The sequence below is a fragment of the Vigna unguiculata genome, chromosome 1, assembly GCF_004118075.2.
Source record: "Vigna unguiculata cultivar IT97K-499-35 chromosome 1, ASM411807v1, whole genome shotgun sequence".
Classification (NCBI taxonomy): Eukaryota; Viridiplantae; Streptophyta; class Magnoliopsida; order Fabales; family Fabaceae; genus Vigna; species Vigna unguiculata.
The window spans coordinates 39,300,287-39,321,251 of record NC_040279.1 but is presented as its reverse complement, the minus strand read 5'-3'; the positions used below and the strand labels follow the sequence as shown (position 1 = coordinate 39,321,251).

The following is a 20,965-nucleotide window of genomic DNA, read 5'->3' as shown; positions in this document are numbered from 1 at the left end:
TCTTATTTAAGAATGCAATTTGTTTGACGAAAAAGTAGAAATACTAAACAAGCTTAAATTTTAGATAATTAAACATCAATTATTTGAAGTGATGTGATAATCTATTTTTTTTTGTGTTTTTTTAATTTCTTTTCTGTTATTCCGAAGCTTATCAGTGGAGAAAAACTAGTGAAGTTGCGAATTTCCTTTAATTGCAAAAATGAAGAATGTTAGCCACACACCACACTTAGAAGAGACAAGGAGAGAGACAGAAAGATGTTATCATCACAGAGTCCATAGATGTAATAGGGCTCAATATCCCCTTCATCAAATTATCACAGACTCACCAATTTCATTTCTGTTCCGACCAATAAAATTTTATCTTTAATTTTTCTCCACCTGAAAATACCAACGTAGATAATTCCACCAAAACTGAAAATTGAACTCATTGGCCACCATGGGCCATGGCCCCCAATTTCTATTTTTAACTTTTAGATGTCAAATATTAAATTTTTTTAAAGTTTGTTAAGATTTTTAAATCATATACATATACACTACGATAAAAATCAAATTAAGTATAAATATCTCTCTTTTTCTCATTTAATATAAATATTAGTTAGCATTTTTTTTATTTCAAGAATCTTTGTATATTTTTTTATAAATATAAAAGGAAAAATATTAAATTTTATATATTTTTTTTCATAACTAATTTTTAATTATGATTTGGTTATTGGAGTTTTTTTAGTAATTATTTATCTAAGTTTTCAATTAGAATATGATAAACTATTTTTAAAATTTAAATTAAAAAATGTATATTAGTTCAGAATAAATGAATAAATTTATCTTTTAAAAAAAAAAGTTACACTCAAAATAAAGACAAGAGACTCAACTTCCTTATCTATTCCAAAGCATAATACCGAAGATTTAATTAGAAAAAATGAGACCTGAGAGGTTTTATATATTAATAATTTGGAATGTGATACAAATAACATTCTCAATATATGAAAATATTCGATGAATGAAATAGATCAAATAAAGTATTCAAAAATAATTTAAAATAGAAACCATATCAAATACAACTTACAAGTTATAAATTTTGAACATATTATTTTTACACCCATATAATTATTGGTCAAGATCATGTGGGATCATCAGTACCATCTTTACGTAAGTAAAAGACCACCTCAAATATTCTGGCACTTAAAAATTCTGATATTATTACCATTATGATTGGTTATTAAGATTCAAGAGCACTGAAATGACAGTAACCAATGCTTGAATTTGAATAAACGACATGAGTCTCCTTCAAGACTTGTGTGGCAAACATATCTCCTTAATTCTGGTGGAGATAGGAAAAGCTGCAATAACAACCTCAAAATCTAAGACTGAGAGTAACAACCTCAATCTTCTATGTGTGGATGTCAGGCTTCTGTGACCAATCCTTTTGCGCACAAGCAACTACTATAAGTCAGACGTAGCCTTTGATCATAAGCCAGCTAACACTGAATCTGCAATCGAAGAACAACCTTACCCTTTCTCTCCACAACTCCAAACAACACTTCAATGGCTGCCTCCGTCTCCACTGTCGGAGCTGTCAACAGAACTCTTGTATGATACCTTTTCTACTTTATTACACTGTTGCCTTTTGTATGTCTTCTTTCATATGCAAGTTTATCTAATCTTCTTAGTTTCACATCCCCTTTCACCATACTTTTACTTTTTACTCCCATACTTTTCTTTCAATTAAAAGAACTAGCACCATGGTTTTTCCCCCATTGAATTATCACTGATATAAGGCTTTTACCTTAGGAAATGGTAATGATTAAATGATAAATGCCTGAGGTTCAAATATAAAAGAAAGGGTAAGTTAAAAGAGTGTCAGGGAAGGCTTTCACATGCGTATATTCCACATGTTTATTCACCTCACGGAGCCGTGCTGAGTTCAAATGATTGCTGCTATTAAGCTGGTGCATCAAGGTGTTTGATGTGCATGTTTGCCTCATCATTGTGCCTGATATAACATTACAATCTTCAAAAATTAAAGATTTTCAACTAATCATTTATATACACATGCATCAGTTTTTTTTTTTTTAGACTTGTGTTTTAAAAGCTTAAGTAGAGTTACAAAATGTAAACATAGAAAAATCATGATATAAGATCTAAAATGTAGAACTTTCATATATAAAGATTAAAGCAAGAAGTTAACTAAACCAATCGTCGTGACTGTGATGTGATATTGCAGTTGAACCTGAATGGATCTGGAAGCGGAGCTTCAGCTCCCAGTTCAGCTTTCTTTGGCACAAGCTTGAAGAAGGTTATTGCCTCAAGGGTCCCTAACAGCAAGGCGACCAATGGAAGCTTCAAAATTGTTGCTGCTGATAATGAGACTGAGGAGACCAAGCAGACCAAAAAGGACAGATGGGCGGGTCTGGCCTACGATATTTCTGATGACCAACAAGACATCACAAGGGGGAAGGGTATGGTTGATCCTCTTTTCCAAGCTCCAATGAATGCTGGAACTCACTATGCAGTCATGAGCTCCTACGAGTACCTTAGCACTGGACTCAAAACGTGAGTGCACTTGCTCACATAATCTCTAAACCGTTTGTTTAGTGTTTCCTTCTGTTTTTGTCTCAAACTTACCATCATATGTGCTGCATAATTTAGGTACAACTTCGACAACATGAAGGATGGTTATTACATTGCTCCTGCTTTCATGGACAAGCTTGTTGTTCACATCACCAAGAACTTCATGACCTTGCCCAACATCAAGGCATGCCACCAGAAACATGTTCTCTGCATAAATTGCACTTGAACTTTTGTCAAATTGGGTGACGCCATTCATTTTTTTTCAAATCCTTTTGCAGGTTCCTCTCATTCTTGGTATCTGGGGAGGCAAGGGACAAGGAAAATCTTTCCAATGTGAGCTTGTCTTTGCCAAGATGGGAATCAAGTAAGTTCTTGCTGAACTATCCCCCTCATTATGATCATCCCGAACCACTTTGAAATATATATATATATATATATATATATATATATATATATATATAAAGTCACATGTTCTGTATCATCTAGAAGAATCAATTGTGTACAAAACTCATGTTGACTTTAAGCAACTTTTGTGTTGAACACTCATGCTTCATCAAAGATTTGAATTATATTGTGTTAACAGGGTCAAAAACATTGTTTACATTTGATTTGTTTCAATTGTGATTCCATTACAGCCCCATCGTGATGAGTGCTGGAGAGTTGGAAAGTGGAAATGCCGGAGAGCCAGCAAAATTGATCAGGCAGAGATACCGTGAAGCTGCAGACATAATCAAGAAGGGAAAGATGTGTGCTCTGTTCATCAACGATCTTGATGCAGGAGCAGGTCGTCTTGGTGGAACCACCCAATACACTGTGAACAACCAGATGGTGAATGCCACTCTCATGAACATTGCTGATAACCCTACAAATGTGCAGCTTCCTGGTATGTACAACAAGGAAGAGAACCCCCGTGTGCCCATCATTGTCACTGGTAACGATTTCTCAACACTGTATGCTCCTCTCATCCGTGATGGGCGTATGGAGAAGTTCTACTGGGCACCAACAAGGGATGACCGAGTTGGTGTTTGCAAGGGAATTTTCCGCACCGATGGTGTTCCTGAAGAGGAAGTTACCAAGCTTGTTGACACTTTCCCAGGCCAATCCATTGGTAAGAACTAAGAACCAAACACTGTAACACTAAGATAGAAGAATTTGGTGAGTGACATGTTAAAATCACACAACATAATATACATAAACAATGTTACACAGTTAACTAATCATAAGTCAAGTTAGAACAAGAAAGAGCAGATAAGAAATACTAATGCTATACCATCCCATGTTGTGGTGCAGATTTCTTTGGTGCACTGAGGGCCAGAGTGTATGATGATGAAGTGAGGAAGTGGGTTTCTGGTGTTGGTGTTGATGGTATTGGGAAGAAGCTTGTGAACTCAAAGGAAGGACCTCCAACCTTTGAACAGCCCAAGATGAGTCTGGACAAGCTCTTGCAGTATGGTAACATGCTTGTCCAAGAACAAGAAAATGTGAAGAGAGTCCAATTGGCTGACAAGTACTTGAATGAGGCTGCTCTTGGAAATGCTAACGAAGATGCTATTAAGAGTGGATCTTTCTTCAAACAGACTTAAGGGCATACATGATTGCAGGTTTGCATCTAGCTTAATCTTCCTTCAACTTCAACTATAATGTTAGGTTCAATCTCCAAATCTCAGTTTGATCTGAAATTCTTCTTGAATTGTTTTCTGTGCAGGCAAAGCAACCCGGCAAGTAAATATTTCTGTCCCTGATGGTTGTGCTGGTCCAAGTGCTAGCAATTGTGATGGCACTTGTGTATTACATTCTTAGCATTCTCAATGTGTTGTGTGCAAAGAGAAGAGGCTAAGTTTGAAATAATTTTACCATATGTTTCTTATTGGACTGTTCCCTATAATTTTTGGTTAAAGTTTGCACTTAATGAATCTGGTGCTTTTTCCTTTTGTCATACATTCTTGATTTTTATTTTTATCTTTTGTCTGACGTGCATTCATATCTAGCCACTATAGCTTCGTTTTCGAAGTGATGAGGCTTTGAAAAACTTGGAGAGAGATCAAGTTCAGATAATAAACTGTTAAAAGAACATCACAAATCATAAACATTAAAAATTGCAGCATTCAAAGGAAAAGAAAAAAACATTGATATATATTATTTCTTGTATACCCTTCGAATATAACGCACCTTGATCACGAATACCAAACATCGTTTCCAGAAAGTGATTAAGTTTAGAAAAATATTGACACTACTGAAAAGAATCATTTGAAAAACGAGCACGGTTGATGCAGAAGTATATAACAACGGCAATGACAGTGCTGTAAATTTTGTCCTTCAAGAAAAAAAACCCTATTAAACATTATTTAAAAAAAAAAAAAAAGCGGGTGAGGAAATTAATAAGAGAACATCAAGCTCATGAAAAAATCAAGTAACTTTCTACATGCTGTTATATTACTTTGAATTTTAAAGTCAAAAAATCAAAGCAGAAAAAAAGGGTCTGATCTGTGTAAATAGTAAAGAAAGGACAACTTGACATCACATTCACATGTCATCCACATTCAGCTACATACATCTCTCTATGCTAACAAGGTCCACGTGCAAACAAATAAATTGTGGATACTATAAATTTTACAAAATAACTGTTGGACACCCAAAATCCTATTACTTACGAGAATGAGAGAAAAATATAAGTACAAAAGTGGGTATAGTAGGATATGAAAAAAGGAATAGAAGAAAAATAATGAGTTAGATATACTTGTAAAAGGAAGAGATGTCTTAATATCATTCCTCTAAAGGAGAATAGGAGGAGATAGTCTTGAATAGGGACAAGACTTTGTTGTTAGAGAAACCTATATGATGATGGTTTTATAATGTTTTTCATATACAATTAATTGATAATTCTGTTATAATATAATCAAACTCTAATGTTTTTCTCTTGTTGTACAAATGGTGAGGAAATATCTAAAAAGGTATAAATTCTAAGTTGCCACAAAGCAACAAGAAGAAAATTGCATGCATAAAGGAGTAGGGTGGGGGCTAGGCTATATAGATTATGTGCATGTAAGTTGTGGCTAGATGAGACTAAGCTTTTCCAAGAGCCAGAGAATAGTGAAGAGCACTAGTGATAGGACTTTCTCATTATTTGTGTCTATGCAATTAGAGGAAAAAGAAATGGAAAAGGTAGACATTTGATTGAAGTATTCACTTTTTGTTTGGGATGAGAAATGTGAAACAAAATGGTGTTTTCAGGATTCATAAAAATCTCTCCTTTCCTTCAATTGGCATGTAACTAGGAGGATGACTCACATTTTTTTTCTTCATATGTTTTTTAAAAGGTTTAATCACATTATACATGATAAATTGAAAAACAATATATATTTTAATGATAAGAGAACCTAATAAAATAAATAAGTAGGTTTAAACTAATTTTTAATTAATGTACAAATATTTTCATTATTTGTTAATTTTTTACTCATTTAAATAAGTGAGAGACAATTTTTTTCTTTTTTCTTTTTTCTCTCCATTTAAAAAAATTTAACAATTTTATTTTTATCCTCTATTTTTTAGTTTTACTCTTTTTCTCTATTTCAATTTCACTTATGACGTGGAGGAGCACTAGAACAAGCACTAAAATTTTGGTGGAGGTAGTCAAATTTGCCACGAATAGACAAGACGTGCAATTTGACCCAACTATGTTTGGGCCAGGAATTTGGATTGGTCCAGTACACATTAAAAGACACTTTTCATAATTACATGCTACTGTAATTTCACCAGCACACATCTTTATAAAACAAGTAATATGAGTTTACTCTACACAGTTAATTGATAAAATAAAAAAACTATACACATGTTGGTATAATATGATTCTTAGAATTAAATTTCATTGATTTGAATTAAATCAACTTAAAAACCCCAGAAATTAGTTTTTTTATTCAGCTTCAACTTTTAGTTCATTTTGTGTTATATATCTTTTCTGTATTAGATAAATTCAAAATATCTGACTTTTTAAAGTGAAAATTATACCTTAAAAGATAAAATATGATTTATATTATCTATTGAAAATGCATAAACTATCTTGTCCAGAATTGTTCAAATCTTTTGGATATAGAATTGTACTAAATACTCCAATGTTGAAAGAACATGTAATTACCAATGTTGACCTGTTTGTACTTCAACTCCAACCCACAGATATATCACCTATAAGTCGGTTTCCCATTTTGGCAAGCAAGTAAAATTGGTGTAAAGCCAAACCCAAGTACACCACTCTATTATTTTATGTTATGTTACCTGCATGCTCTGACTTTCATTGTGTCGCTTAAACCAGACGACAAGCCTCAGAAAATGACAGCTTTCTTTGCTGAGTTGGAGATGCTCCATATTAAATTATATCTCATACTCTGAAACATATATAATCCAGAATCAAACTCTTGCATATCAAATCATAAATCATGATATTAAGCTAATCAACTTTCCATTATATTATTTCAATATCACTATAATTTAAAAATTAAGGAAACAGGAAATAAAGTTCTGGTCCATGTAAGTTGTAAAGAAAAACAATTGACATCAAATATTCACATGCTATCCACGTTCGGCTAGACTACATCCAAACAAATTCATGGTGGATAATAAATTTTATGGGAAAAGGACCATGAGAGGAGACACCAACACATAAAATAAACAGTATAAAGCTGATACAAAAAAATGAAGTGGAAGTGGGCGATGATGATATTCAAAATGCTAAACCTGTGTTAAGTCACAATCTGTGGTAAACACCAAACATGTGAGAGAAATCAAGCAAACAAGTAATAACCACGTTTCAGTTTACAATCCACACACTCTTGAATAGCACATCACAGCAGAACGCACTATTAATTTGAGTTTACTTAATGATTTATACAAACAATATGAAGTATGTAACATGTGTGTACAGTTTTTTTGGTTGCTCTGCCTCGTGATGGCCAAAACCAGAACACTTGTGCTTGTGCTTCCTCTCTGTGTTTTGACCCTTCTTCTGGTCACAAACACTGCAAAGTGTCAAGAGTTTTTCTTCAACGGGTTTGATGGTGCTTCTGCCACCAACATAGCCTTAAACGGAGGAGCAGTGATTGATCACAAGGGCTTGCTTCGTTTAACAAACAACACTCAGAGAGTAATTGGGCACGCGTTTTATCCAACCCCAATTCAGTTCAAGCACAACAACAAAAGCTCTTCCACCGACTCAAAACTTTTCTCATTTTCCACTGCTTTTGCGTTTGCAATCATCCCTCAGTACCCAAAACTCGGTGGCCACGGTTTTGCCTTCACCATTTCGCGCTCCTCGTCGCTCTCGGACGCGTACCCGAGTCAGTATTTGGGCCTCCTGAATCCAAAAGAAGTGGGAAATTTCTCAAACCATCTTTTCGCAGTAGAGTTCGATACCGTCCAAGACTTCGAGTTCGAGGACATAAATGACAACCATGTTGGTGTCAACCTCAACAACATGGTATCCAACAAATCCGTTCATGCTGCGTTTTTCCCTGAGGACTCAACCAATAAGCAAAACCTGAGTTTGAAGAGTGGTAAAGTGACACAAGCATGGGTTGATTATGATTCATCAACGAACCAATTGGAGGTTAGACTCTCCCCAACTTCCTCCAAACCCACTTCCCCAATTTTAAAATACACAGTAGATCTCTCACCAATTCTCCAAGATTCCATGTACGTGGGGTTCTCTGCTTCGACAGGGTTACTCGCAAGCACACACTATATTTTGGGTTGGAGCTTCAAAATAAACGGAGAGGCCAAAACCCTTTCCCTGCACAACCTCCCATCTCTCTCTGCCTCCAACAAAACTCAAAAGCGCTTAACATTAGGACTCTCCCTTTTATTGATTCTAACACTCGCCGCAATTTCTCTGGCGTGTTACCTATTCAGAAGGATGAAGAACACCGAAGTAATCGAAGCTTGGGAGAGGGACGTTGTTGGGCCACACAGATTCCCATACAAAGAGCTACACAAAGCCACGAAGGGTTTCAAAGACAAGAACCTCCTCGGGTTCGGAGGGTCCGGTCGCGTCTACAAGGGGGTTCTCCCGAAGTCCCACATGGAAATCGCCGTGAAGCGAATCTCGCACGAATCGAAACAACGTATGCAGGAGTTTGTGTCAGAAGTATCCACCATAGGAAGACTCCGACACAGGAACCTCGTACAGCTACTGGGTTGGTGTCGGAAACAAAACGACCTTTTACTTGTGTACGATTTCATGAGAAATGGAAGCTTGGACAGATACTTGTTCGATCAACCGAGGAAAATACTAACGTGGGAGGAAAGGTTTAAGATAATAAAAGGAGTGGGTTTGGGGTTGGTGTATTTGCATGAGGAGTGGGAACAAACGGTGATTCACAGAGACGTCAAAGCGGGGAACGTTTTGTTGGATAGCGACATGAATGGGAGGTTGGGGGATTTTGGGTTGGCCAAGCTTTACGAGCATGGTGCCAACCCTTGCACCACACGTGTGGTGGGAACGATGGGGTACCTTGCACCTGAACTCACACGAACGGGGAAACCCACCACCAGTTCCGATGTTTACGCTTTCGGAGCGTTGTTGTTGGAGGTGGTGTGTGGGAGGAGGCCCATTGAGGTGAAGGCGTTGCCGGAAGAGCTGGTGCTGGTGGACTGGGTCTGGGACCGCTGGCGCATGGGGGCGCCGCTGACGGTGGTGGACCCCAGGCTCGGTGGGGCGTTTGATGAGGTGGAAGTTTTAGTGGTGATTAAAGTGGGGTTGTTGTGTTCCGCCGAGGCACCGGAGAAGAGGCCCAGCATGAGGCAGGTGGTGAGGTATTTGGAGAAGGAGGTGGCGCCGCCGCCGCCGGTGGTTTACGGGAAAAAAGAAGATGGTGGTGGTGGCTACTATGAGGAGTTACATTCGTATTCGCCTTGGTCGTCGGTGGGTGATGACGTGGCGTCGTCTCTTTCCCTTTCAGGTGGCCGGTAAAGGGGAAAAAGAGACACCTTATTATAACCAATTTGCAATACTTGGAATTAAAGGGTCAAAAGGGTCAAAAGATTCTCTTCTTTGCCTATTGTCTAGAATAAATAATTGTCTTTTTATTTTTCTTCTCTGTGATTTTTAATTTAAATTTTTATATTGAATCAAATTTGTCTGATTATTTAGGACAAATACTGTTTTAGACTAAACTTCCAACACTTCTTAGAAAAATAATTTATAATAAAAGTGAAATAAGTTTATTAATAAATTAAAATAATTTGTTTATAAATTAAAGGTTTAATTAATCGTAAGGTACCCAGTTTGGTACTAAAGTGTCAAATTGGTATCCGCTTTTAAAAAAATGTCAATTGCATCCCAACTTTTGAAAATTGTTTCAATTAGGTCCCTTTCAGACAAAGTTGACTAACGCCGTTAGTCAACGTGCCACGTGTCAATCTGTGGTTTTTTTGATTTTTTTTTTAAAAAAAATTAATTTTTTTTTTAATTTTTTAATTTTTTTTAAATTTTTAAAAAAAAATTAAAAATGCCACGTGTCAAGTCCCTGTGTGTGCCACGTGGCATTGTAATAATGCCACGTGTCAGTGTCACTATTAGATGTCATTGTTTTAATTTCGATTTGGTCTCCACATATGTCTTTTTGTTTCAATTTAGTACCTAAGTATGTGTATCTGATTCAATTTTGTCCCAATTTTTTTTTTAATAATTAAAATAATTTTGTAATCCATTTTTTATAAGATTAAAAATAATTAAGTATAAATATTTTTACAAAATTAAGTACTGATATTTATAATGTTTCTCTCAATTTCAGACCAAATTTATTATTTGTATGAATGTTATGCTATTTATAAGTACTAAAATGACTTTTACCACTACATTTTAATATAAATATCAAATACTTAATTTTTTTAAACTTTTATACTTAATTACTTTTAATTTTATTAAAAAATATTTTAATTATTAAAAATTATTAGGTCAAAATTGAATCAAATACACATAAGTAGGTACTAAATTGAAACGAAAAAACATAAATGGGGACCAAATCGAAATCAAAACAATGACATCTAATAGTGACACTGACACGTGGCATTACAATGCCACGTGGCACTGACAATGCCACGTGGCACACACAGGGACTTGACACGTGGCATTTTTAATTTTTTTTTTAAAAAAATTAAAAATTAAAAAAAAATTAAAATTTTTAAAAAAAAAAATCAAAGAAACCACAGATTGACACGTAGCACGTTGACTAACAGCGTTAGTCAACTCTGTCTGAAAGGGACCTAATTGAAGCAATTTTCAAAAGTTGGGATGCAATTGACACTTTTTTAAAAATGGGTACCAATTTGACACTCTAATACCAAACTGGGTACCTTGCGATTAATTAAACCTAAATTAAAAACTGCTTTTCTATTACAGCGATAATTTTAACTCTCTTAACAAATTATAACCTTTGCATTTTAATATGTTATTAATTATTATTTTTAATTTATTCTCGTATCAATCACTCTTGTTCTTTTTATAGAAATAATATGTTTATTAAAAAATATTTGACAATCATATTAACGTTTACAAAAATTATTTTTAATTCTGGTATAACTTAATTTATTTTTATAAGAAATTTTTTAAATATTTTTGAAAAAAATTATCCGAACATAAAAGTGAGAGGTTTTATTAAGTACTTATGATTCGGAAACGAATTGAATTCTTATTTTATTTATATATGAAATTTAAATTATACATTATTTGACAATTTATCAGAAAAAACAGAAAATGCTTTATTCCCAGATAACTTATAATGCATCGTTAACTTACTAATAAATAATCATCAAACTTATCCAAATTCACTTTTTGTAATATAACTTACTAAATTATACTATAAATTATATTAGCTTATTTCATTTAATAAAGTATTTAAAAAGTAAGATAAAATAAAAAGTATTATTTTAACTTTTAAGATGAAAATTATCCAAAAATAAATTAAAATAAAAACCTAGTATGTGAGTAAGAAATTATTCAAGTGAAAATACTCACGAGCTTGTTAATTGTGGTATTACAGTAATTCATAAAAGGCAAATCTTAGCCAAAAATGAAAATTGCAGATTCTAACGGAGTCGCTTTCCTTTTCATTTACTTGAGTTTGCAATAGCTGTACACTCTAGAAGTGCAAGAAAAACAGTAAAACTATTAAATACAGGAGATGTAATGTTGTAATGTAACTAACTACTGTACAAGAACATTGCAAATCATGCCAATTCATATATATATATATATATATATATATATATATATATATATATATATATATATGTATGTAACACTTGTCCTCCGAGCACCTACTCTGTCTCCTTCCATCTTCTTCTAACAGTAATTTCTACAAACAAAAACTTGGAAACAATGGAAACACCTTCTCTGAATTAGGCAATAATGTGGGAAGCTATTTGCACTGATCAACAAAAAAATTCATGGTTATTCTCTCTCATCATTTGCTATTGGTTTACCAACTTTTCAACAGTGTTCTCATCCTCACTATCTTTCCCACAACTGAAAATTTCATCATCATCAAACCCTGCAATCAGTTGAAAACATGTTCGTTAATATAACTTTCTACCGCGGAATATTTTATAAATACTTTAGGAAATAAAAGTAACAAAATGAAGTTAAATTCTTGATAAGCTACAATGAACTCACAGATAGGTTCATTTAATTGTTTCTTCTTATTTTACTTTACTAGAAGTGTTTAAAGAGAGACTTGTCCAAACAGATCCTAAGCACATGTAGTTTACCTTCACCCAATTCTTCAGCTTCATCATTTAAAGGCCTTAAAAGCATTGTGTTAACTGAAGATGGATCCAGTGCCATCCAATCCGAGTTCCCATACTCGTCTGTGTATAAATCCCTTGGCCTAATCCACTCATCAACATAACTAATGCTGTCAAACGATAGGGGGTCACTAAATTCTTGCTCTTTGCTCATAAACCTGAAAGAAAAGTTAAACAGAATAATAATTGCATTCAATTGGCAACAGCATGAAGACAAACTATCAACATTCAATGTACAGCAGTTTAAGCTCACATTTGTCTTAATCGTAAATTGCAGTGAACAAAGACAAGATCGGTGAGGTGTTGGCGCTCTATGTAATTCCTTGTGTTGACTATTTGTTCAAAAGGAATCTGGTTTCTCTTGCAGGACATCACACTGGATGTTTGGCTGAGAATACGAATTGCTAACCGTGATAAGTTTGGGCATCATCCTCCATATGTTGACCACCATTCAGCTACAAAAATAGCATATGTAAGTCTTGTGTAAAGAAAATTTAAATTATCAAGCATATAAGTCAAATAGAATCCAACAGTCAAACACCAGAAAGATTTCACCAGAGAAATATTTCTAAAGAACTACGCTGGCAGTGATTCTTAAACTACAAGTAGTTTGTGGAGAACTTTCAGACAACAAAAGTTTTTACTTCAACTTCTACAGCATTGGTCATCATGCTAAAGCATAAAGCCTTGACACAAACTTAAATTTTGTCCTCTTCCATTTTTTGACATCAGCATTATTGTACTATTTTCACACTTGAATGGATTCTGATTCATTTTTTCAATTAAGTTACTTAAACTTGGGAAAGTTAAATCATGATATAACAGATGTGTATACTACTCTTACAAGGAAGCAGATTATCTCTTGCTCTAACTGCCATCTTTCTCCCAAAGTCGCCCGCAGCAGACTTGTACAAGTTTATCTCTTTGATAATTTTATCTTGGATTCTTGTATCGGGTACCAATCTCTCTATGCAGTCAAACATTCCTGAGACAATCTGACTGTGTATATCTCCTTGAATACTATAAAAGAACTTTGGATTAAGGTAGAATCCAGCAGCATGAAGAGGATGATGCCACAGCCTTTCCCATCTATGATGTATAATATTCCAGTACACCATATATTCCTCCCTCTTACCAAGTGCTTTTTTAATAGCTTCTTTTGCCCGGTACATTCCAGCATAAATGTATCCCATTGCTGGTCTCATCTCACTACTAGCTATTCTCAGAACTTTTAAGAGAGGGGTTGTTAGACGAACAATCATGTCACACGAGGACCAAAATGTTTGACTGCTTAGGCAATCTAACATTTCAAGCCCTGCTGATTTCTTCGAATATGGGCAGTCTGCCCACTCCTGAGAAGTCACCAAGGCCTGTAAATTGTGTTTAAGATCAACCATCCGTTTCAATGTGGTAAAGTTTGTAGCAAATTGTGAAAAAGATGGATCCACAATATCATTCCCTAAGGTATACCTTTTAACCATAATTAAAATTGCACTGTAATTGTACACAAATCTTGTCACAGATTTAGCTTGTTCAATCACTGCACTAATCCACTCAAGATTTCCAAAATCTTCAAGAATGAAATCGATGCAATGAACAGCAGAAGGGCTCCAATAAAGGGTGGGAAAAGTGTCTGTCAGCCGTCTACCAGCAATAGCATATTGTTCTTCACCAGACGTAATCACTTGCAGCACTTGCCCGACTCCAACTTCATCTACCACTTGTTTTATCATGTCATACAGAAAATCTGCAGAAGTTGAAATCTCAGTTGCATCCAAAGATTTCAAAAAGACAATGCCTTCAGGACAATAAGCCAAAAAGCTTATCAGTACTCTCCCAGATTCTGTTGTCCATTGATCAACCAAAATGGAACAGCCAGTCCTCCCCCAAGTCATCTTGCATCTATCTATATCATTCTTCACTTCCTCCACAGAGTTCTTCAGGATCCAACCCCGAAGTTCATGATGCGAGGGCCGTTGGAAACCCACTCCCCTTGAAGCAATTGCCTCAACCATTTCTTGAAAATAGACCGAGTTCACAGCATCAAAAGGTGCACCAATGTCATACAAAAACCTACCAATCGCCATATGAATGTGATTGTCCCCCCTTTTGGGAAACAGTCCATTCTTCTCCACAGCAACAACACCCTCCGAGTTTGCATAAATAGCTGCAGGATTCTTACTAGCTCTCATCTTCTTCCTCCTTTCCATATTCTTACTCATTCCTTCTCCAGGATTCACTACGAAACTTGAATTGTGGTCCACTCCAATGGCATGCACCCCCTGACTGACATCAACCTGGTTATTATTAGGAAGCGAGTTCACAACAGTGGTCAAAGGATTAACATTCATAATCTCCTCCTCGATCTTCTGCTTCCTCCTCTTCTTCACCACAACCCCATCCAAACTCTGCTGCATGTGAATCCTGACATCATGGGGAACACGGCTGCAAGTAGATGCATTCCCTTTCTGGCAAGCAAGGTGCTCCTTAATCCTATGAATCCCACCACCCTTGAACATCTTCAGACAATATATGCACTTCAGCTGCACCTTGTCCCCATTCTTAAACATCTGAACATGTTTCCATGCCGGGTCATGTTTCTGGGATGTAATTGGCACCGGTTCCAGATTCGAACCCATTTTTTCCCTATAATCACAGCCACCATTTCATAGATTAATAATAACATAACAGCCATATTAGTGTGAATGCAACAAAAATAACCACTTTCTCATGACCCAAATCGGTGTTTACTTTTCACAGAGCCAAATTGTTACGAAGATGCAATCTTTTTCAAAATCAATTCCTTAACGCTTCTGGGTCTGGTTTTGAAAAAAAAAACGGAAATTGAAGAACCAAATAGAGAGGGTGTGAAAGAGGAAAAAATGCATACCCGGTTTGATGAATCGCTTTTTTTTTTATTATTGGAGGAGAAGAGGGGAATAGGAAGAGAGAATGAACCGACTCCAAGAGTGAGAAGAGAAGAGAACCGTGGAAATGTGACCGGACCGACCGGTTAGGGCATAGAGAGGGATCCGGTTGAGTTGGCTTCCCTTGAAATAGATCCGGTTTCGGCGGTAAAAGGTACCTACCCGGACCGGTTTGTTTTGCCACAGAATGAGAAAACCGCTATTCGTGCCGATCCTTTCCTCCGGAATCTTGTCTCCTGTTTTTGTATTATTTCAGAGTTTAAATTTTAACTATGATTTTTGGAAAACCAATTACTCTTCCATTAAGTACAAATCAATATTTTTTTTAAAAGATAGATGACATAAAAACAGCACAATTTATCATGTAGATGTCCATACATTAATTCAATTCAATGAAAATGGTTTAAATCAATAACAAAATAACAAAAAGTAAAGTCTACCATCATTTTACTTGTGGGTTTTAAAAAAAAAATTGAATTAAATTTTTAGTTTCAAGATAAATTAGTTAAAAACTCTCTAACATATATGTGTATATATGATATGATGTAGTATTATTAAACTTTGCAGTTACATTAATAATGGGACATAATGAAAATAATAGTATTGATAATCAGAATAAACATTAAAAGCAACTACAATGTTAATAATAATTGTTAATATATATATTTGTGATGATAATATTATATATATATATATATATATATATATATATATACTAAAGCATATGTGTTTATTCTTTTATAATAAAAATAATAAATTTTCATAATTATAAAAATAAATATAAATAAATTTATAATTTTATTATAAATTGGTTGTATTTATTTTGCAGGTAATATTTTATTGTAGGTAGTTATTTTAGTTTTAAAAGTTTATTAAGTTAAAAAAAAGTTAAATTGAAAAAAAAAACATATAAATTGAAAAAATAATTATTTAAAGAATAAAATTTGTAAAGTAATTATTTTAATTTAAAAAATAATTATTTAAAAGATAAAACTAAAAAAAGTATACACAAAAAAGTATATATATATATATATATATATATATATATATATATATATATATATATATATATATATATATATATATATATATATATATATATATATATATATATATATATATATATATATATATATATATATATATATATATACACACACAAGTTTAACTCATTCTAAATAAAAGAAAAAAAAGTGTATTCGAAAAGGTTTACGTAACTAAAACTGTAAACAAAATGCTATTTGCATATATGTTTTTTAGATGTTTAGAAAAATATTAGTATATATAATAAGATTTAGCAAGGAAGTTGCAAAAAATATTTTTTTATAAATTGCTTTACAATTTAATATTTTTTTATTTTAATAAGGATTAAATATGTTTTTAGTCGTTCAACTTAGTAAAAATTAGAATTAGTCCTTCCTACAAATCTTGAATCAATTTAGTCTTTTATCTTTATAAATGTGTGAACTTAGTATTCTAACTAACATGTTTCAAACGTGTTTATACGTGTTTATTTGACGTTTAAAACATGTTTTACAATCAACATTGAAACGAACATATATTAAATGATATAAATAAAATTATTAAAATATTATTAAAAAATTAAATTCACATATTTCTAAAAATAAATAACTAAATACTATATTGGTTCAAGATTTTTAAAGAAGACTAATTCCAATTATCACTCCAAGTTGAAAAAAACAAAACATATTTAACCATTTTAATAATTATTATAATATTTTTTTAATATGTGGTTGTAAAAAAATTGGACACACAATAGTATATAATAATTGTGATGATAATAATTATATATAATAATTAATAATGAAATTGGATTTTGTAACTATTTTTTATATTTTTTTTTGCTTACATTCTTTAACTAAAATTTATTTTATTATCTAAAAAAATATCTATAAAAGTTGAAAATGTTTTTATTGTATAATTAGATAAAAACTAAGATATTCTATAATTATGTTTTATAAATTTTTTATTAAATTTAATTTTGTCATTTGTAATTTCGAATTTGTAATTTCGAATTGATGAATTAGTTTTCAAACTTAAAAAAAATGCTTATGTTACTTCCTTTCGACTAGAGCTGTCAAAATGGGTTGTCTGACTTGGCCTGACCCGACCCACCATGAATTAGTTACTTAGTGAGTTAACCCAACCCGTTATAGGTGAGCCGAAAAATTTCGAACCCAACCCAGCCCACTACGGGTTGATGGGTTAAACCAGTTGGTTCACTAGCCCACTTAATTAAATAAAATATAATTTTTCTTTTCTTAAGTCATAAATTATAATTCAGATTAAAATTTAAATAAATTTCAATACAATCTAAGGACAATCCAGAATAATGTTAAACTCCAATACAAACCAAAATTAAAAATAAAAATACTATCTAAGATCAAAGCATTTTTATCACTTATCTATCTATAATATTAGAGTCTTGAATGGATAAATCCACAATATTTTCATTTCTTGAAACATCTTCTTTATCCTCATCTATTTGGAGTTGAAGCTAGGTTTCCATTTGTCAAACCCACTAATGTGTTTAGTAAAAAAAAACATCCCAACATTGCAAAGCTCAACATAATGTGTGTGACCATACTAATTGGTGGGCCAATCCGGTTCACCAATGATTCAATCCGGGTGAGCCGGGTTCTTGGTGGATCGGATCAAAAATTAATCCATATTGACATTTGTAAAAAAAATTCAACCCAAACCGATCCAAACTCATGATGAACCGGATTGATCCACATGTTCTTATCCACTATGACAACTTTACTTTCAACCTTATCATAATAAAAATCATTAAATATTAAATTTAAATAAAAATACTATATTTACATTTTTTTGTTGTGAATACAAGAAATAATGCAAGGTTGAAAACTACAAATACCACGAACTAGAACATTTTTTTTGAGTAAAACTATATAATTATTTATTATGTACTATATAATTATTTATTATGTATTTCCTTTCTGCTTTTGGGAAAATGGTGACAGAGATGTATTATAAGTTTAAAAAGAAGATTTTAGTTATGTTCATGGTTTACTAACATAATTTTGTTTTCACATTTAATTAAAAATCACTAATTTTTTCTTTAACAAATATTAATTGGTCAAGGGAGCATAAGAGGTGAAAGTAGTGGGAAACAGTTTTCAAACATGATTAGAAAATGGCTAAAATCAAGGAACCTCGCATAGCTTTTTCCTTCTCAGCAGCGCCATGATATGAACCACAACACAGTTGAAGAAGGAAGAAGCAGAAACGGTTCCACTTTCCTAAACTCAATGCCTTCTTTCTCACATTACTTCGTTCTCTTCTGCATTCTAGTCTCCATCTCCCGTACAGGTTCTCATTCTCTTCCCTCTTCATATCCCATGAAAGCTTTTCACATCATTTTTTTGTCTTCATCATTAGCTATTCACTTGTATGTTAATGTTTATACTCTTCATTCCTGGTATTAACGTTTATAACAGTTTTGCTCATACCTTTCTCTTATAATCTATTTCCATTCAATTTTCTTTTACCACATCGTTTGTTATTACTTCTATGACATTAGTTTTCTCCGAACGATTTATGGTGTCATGTGAAACAGATGGGACACAACTCATAGTGGTGAACAACTGCAAAGAAAGTGTATGGCCTGCGATTCTCGGCAATGGAGGGCACCCTTCACCAAAACATGGCGGGTTTTATCTCGGAAGCGGCGAAGAGGTTGTTGTGCAAGTCCCGGAGGGTTGGTCAGGGAGAATCTGGGGCAGACAAGGGTGTTTCTTCGACCAACAAACAGGCAAAGGTTGTTGTGAAACAGGAGATTGTGGAGGCTTATTGCAATGCAATGGAATCGGTGGAGTCCCTCCTGCAACCCTAGTAGAAATGACTCTAGGAACCTCAAAATCCGCGTTGCATTTCTATGATGTTAGTTTGGGCGATGGGTTTAACCTTCCTGTGTCAATGAAGGCACTGAGTGGTAGTGGTGGAGGTTGTGGTGTTGCTTCCTGTGAAGCTAACTTGAACGTTTATTGCCCTTCAGCTTTGGTTGTGGAGAGGAATGGGAAGGTTGTGGGGTGCAAGAGTGCTTGTTTGGCAGCAAAGTCAGATAGGTATTGCTGCACTGGTCACTTTGCTACAAAATGCAAGCCAACTGTGTTTGCTCTTCTCTTCAAGACCGTTTGCCCTAATGCTTATAGCTATGCTTATGATGATTCACCGGTGCTCAACACTTGCGTGGCACCTCGCTATGTCATTACATTTTGCCCTCTACATTGATCATTTCTCTCTCCTGCTTCACTCTTTTCTTCTTCTTCATTCAGTCTAAACTTGTATTTCTCTTAGTTTTAGAAACTTATTATTTCATTTATCTATCAGATTATTAGTCAGTTTAGATTTACATGTTATAGCTTATCTCCTTTGTCAAAATCATATATTTTATACATATCTTTTTATTTTTAGAAACAATATTCATCCACGCATAGATTATATCATACTTATAAATAGCACTGATGGATATTAACAGAATTGATATCTGTCACTCGTTCAATCTATTTATATTTGTTTCTTCAAAAATTATCCACGACTGACCCTATAGTCAAGCCACAACTTACGTTAGTATTTCTACTCTTTAAAATGGAATGAAAGCACACCTTGAAGCCCTCTAATTAATGGCTTCAAATTCCTTGAACATGAACAACAAAGAACAACGTTGTCCCTCTTGGACAAGAGTGCAGAACAAACAATTTGAGAAGGCGTTGGTGTTGTATGGTGAAGACACCCCAGATCGGTGGCATAATATAGCGAAAGAAGTTTGTGATAAATCAGTGGAGGAAGTGAAGAAACACTACGCAATTCTTTTAGAAGATGTAAGTAGAATAGAGTCGGGGCAGGTTCCAATTCCCGAATACAAGTTATCTGATGCTTGATTAATGCAGAGAGGTATGCTTTAATTAAGATATATATTTTCTTGTTATGGTTCCAAACTTTTCTTTTGCCTTTTGCATTCATTACTTTACATGTTAACATGGATGGAAAAGAGATTTCATTCTTCTGTGAAGTTTAACAACATGAAATGTTAAGTTTATTTTACTCATACATTATATATAATACATGTTAACTTTTGAGAAAATTTTCCTTTTACTTTTACTTATTTTTATACTTATGGAAATGTTTCTCTTATCAAGAAGTGGAAACGTTTTTATTCTAGCAAAAATTTATTAAATTAAAAAGTATTTTTTATTAAAAATAAATAATTTATATTATTTCTCTTTTCCCTTGTGATTTATCGAAATTAGTTATAATGCAGTTCACCATGTAATTTTTTTTTCCTTTTAATTATGCAGGCATCCATCCTAAGTATCTTATATTCTGTGAGTTCCGCTGCAATAAAGCCAGCTTGGAACCTTGGTAAAAAAACATTTCATGAAATAAGAATATTTTATTCGTCGTTTAAATATAACAGACTGAAACTATTTACCCCTTATAATCGACATCAATATTCAATAAATATGTTGCTAATGCTCTCATTGTAAAGTTTGTTTAGTGTAAGGGTCACAAATTTGAACTTCAACAAAAACGCTTCAATAGTCATAAAATGAATAAAAATAAAGGGTTTCGGTGCGAGTAAATTCCCAATTTAATGTCTAAAATTGTAGGACACTATAAATTTAATTCTTAAC

The 20,965-nt window shown here is 33.5% G+C and overlaps 4 protein-coding genes across 5 annotated transcripts; 3 read left to right on the top strand and 1 right to left on the bottom strand.

The window, feature by feature from the left end:
• Positions 1-1,287: 1,287 nt before the first annotated feature.
• Positions 1,288-4,506, top strand: LOC114194821 (ribulose bisphosphate carboxylase/oxygenase activase, chloroplastic). Of its 2 annotated transcripts, none has more exons than XM_028085239.1 (7): positions 1,288-1,587; positions 2,222-2,550; positions 2,647-2,752; positions 2,847-2,932; positions 3,204-3,676; positions 3,859-4,139; positions 4,273-4,506. In XM_028085239.1, exons 1-7 carry the CDS (start codon positions 1,543-1,545, stop codon positions 4,366-4,368), a joined length of 1,416 nt encoding a protein of 471 aa, XP_027941040.1. In that variant the 5' UTR covers positions 1,288-1,542; the 3' UTR covers positions 4,369-4,506. The 2 variants fall into 2 exon arrangements, with proteins under 2 accessions (XP_027941040.1, XP_027941036.1); XM_028085235.1 differs by having other exon boundaries at positions 1,289-1,587; positions 3,859-4,169; positions 4,274-4,506.
• A 2,709-nt stretch (positions 4,507-7,215) lies between these two features.
• Positions 7,216-9,712, top strand: LOC114194818 (L-type lectin-domain containing receptor kinase S.4-like). The gene has a single exon (XM_028085231.1). The coding sequence runs from the start codon at positions 7,472-7,474 to the stop codon at positions 9,524-9,526; it is 2,055 nt and encodes a 684-aa protein (XP_027941032.1). The 5' UTR covers positions 7,216-7,471; the 3' UTR covers positions 9,527-9,712.
• Positions 9,713-12,324: 2,612 nt separating this feature from the next.
• Positions 12,325-15,506, bottom strand: LOC114182429. The gene is made up of 4 exons (XM_028069327.1): positions 15,251-15,506; positions 13,205-15,006; positions 12,614-12,815; positions 12,325-12,518 (listed from the first exon to the last, which is right to left on the bottom strand). Exons 2-3 carry the CDS (start codon positions 14,997-14,999, stop codon positions 12,787-12,789), a joined length of 1,824 nt encoding a protein of 607 aa, XP_027925128.1. The 5' UTR covers positions 15,000-15,006; positions 15,251-15,506; the 3' UTR covers positions 12,325-12,518; positions 12,614-12,786.
• A 3,127-nt stretch (positions 15,507-18,633) lies between these two features.
• LOC114182514 (thaumatin-like protein) lies at positions 18,634-19,572 on the top strand. The gene has a single exon (XM_028069433.1). The coding sequence runs from the start codon at positions 18,843-18,845 to the stop codon at positions 19,560-19,562; it is 720 nt and encodes a 239-aa protein (XP_027925234.1). The 5' UTR covers positions 18,634-18,842; the 3' UTR covers positions 19,563-19,572.
• Positions 19,573-20,965: the final 1,393 nt, after the last annotated feature.

Coding starts and splice junctions, on each gene's coding strand:
- LOC114182514 (XM_028069433.1), top strand. CDS start 18,843: ATGACATTAGTTTTCTCCGAACGATTTATGGTGTCATGTGAAACAGAT.
- LOC114194821 (XM_028085239.1), top strand. CDS start 1,543: ATGGCTGCCTCCGTCTCCACTGTCGGAGCTGTCAACAGAACTCTT. Junction 2,551..2,646: donor CTTAGCACTGGACTCAAAAC/GTGAGTGCACTT, acceptor TGCATAATTTAG/GTACAACTTCGACAACATGA. Junction 4,140..4,272: donor TTAAGAGTGGATCTTTCTTC/AAACAGACTTAA, acceptor GTTTTCTGTGCA/GGCAAAGCAACCCGGCAAGT.
- LOC114194818 (XM_028085231.1), top strand. CDS start 7,472: ATGTGTGTACAGTTTTTTTGGTTGCTCTGCCTCGTGATGGCCAAAACC.
- LOC114182429 (XM_028069327.1), bottom strand. CDS start 14,999: ATGGGTTCGAATCTGGAACCGGTGCCAATTACATCCCAGAAACATGAC. Junction 12,816..13,204: donor AAGAGATAATCTGCTTCCTT/GTAAGAGTAGTA, acceptor CTATTTTTGTAG/CTGAATGGTGGTCAACATAT.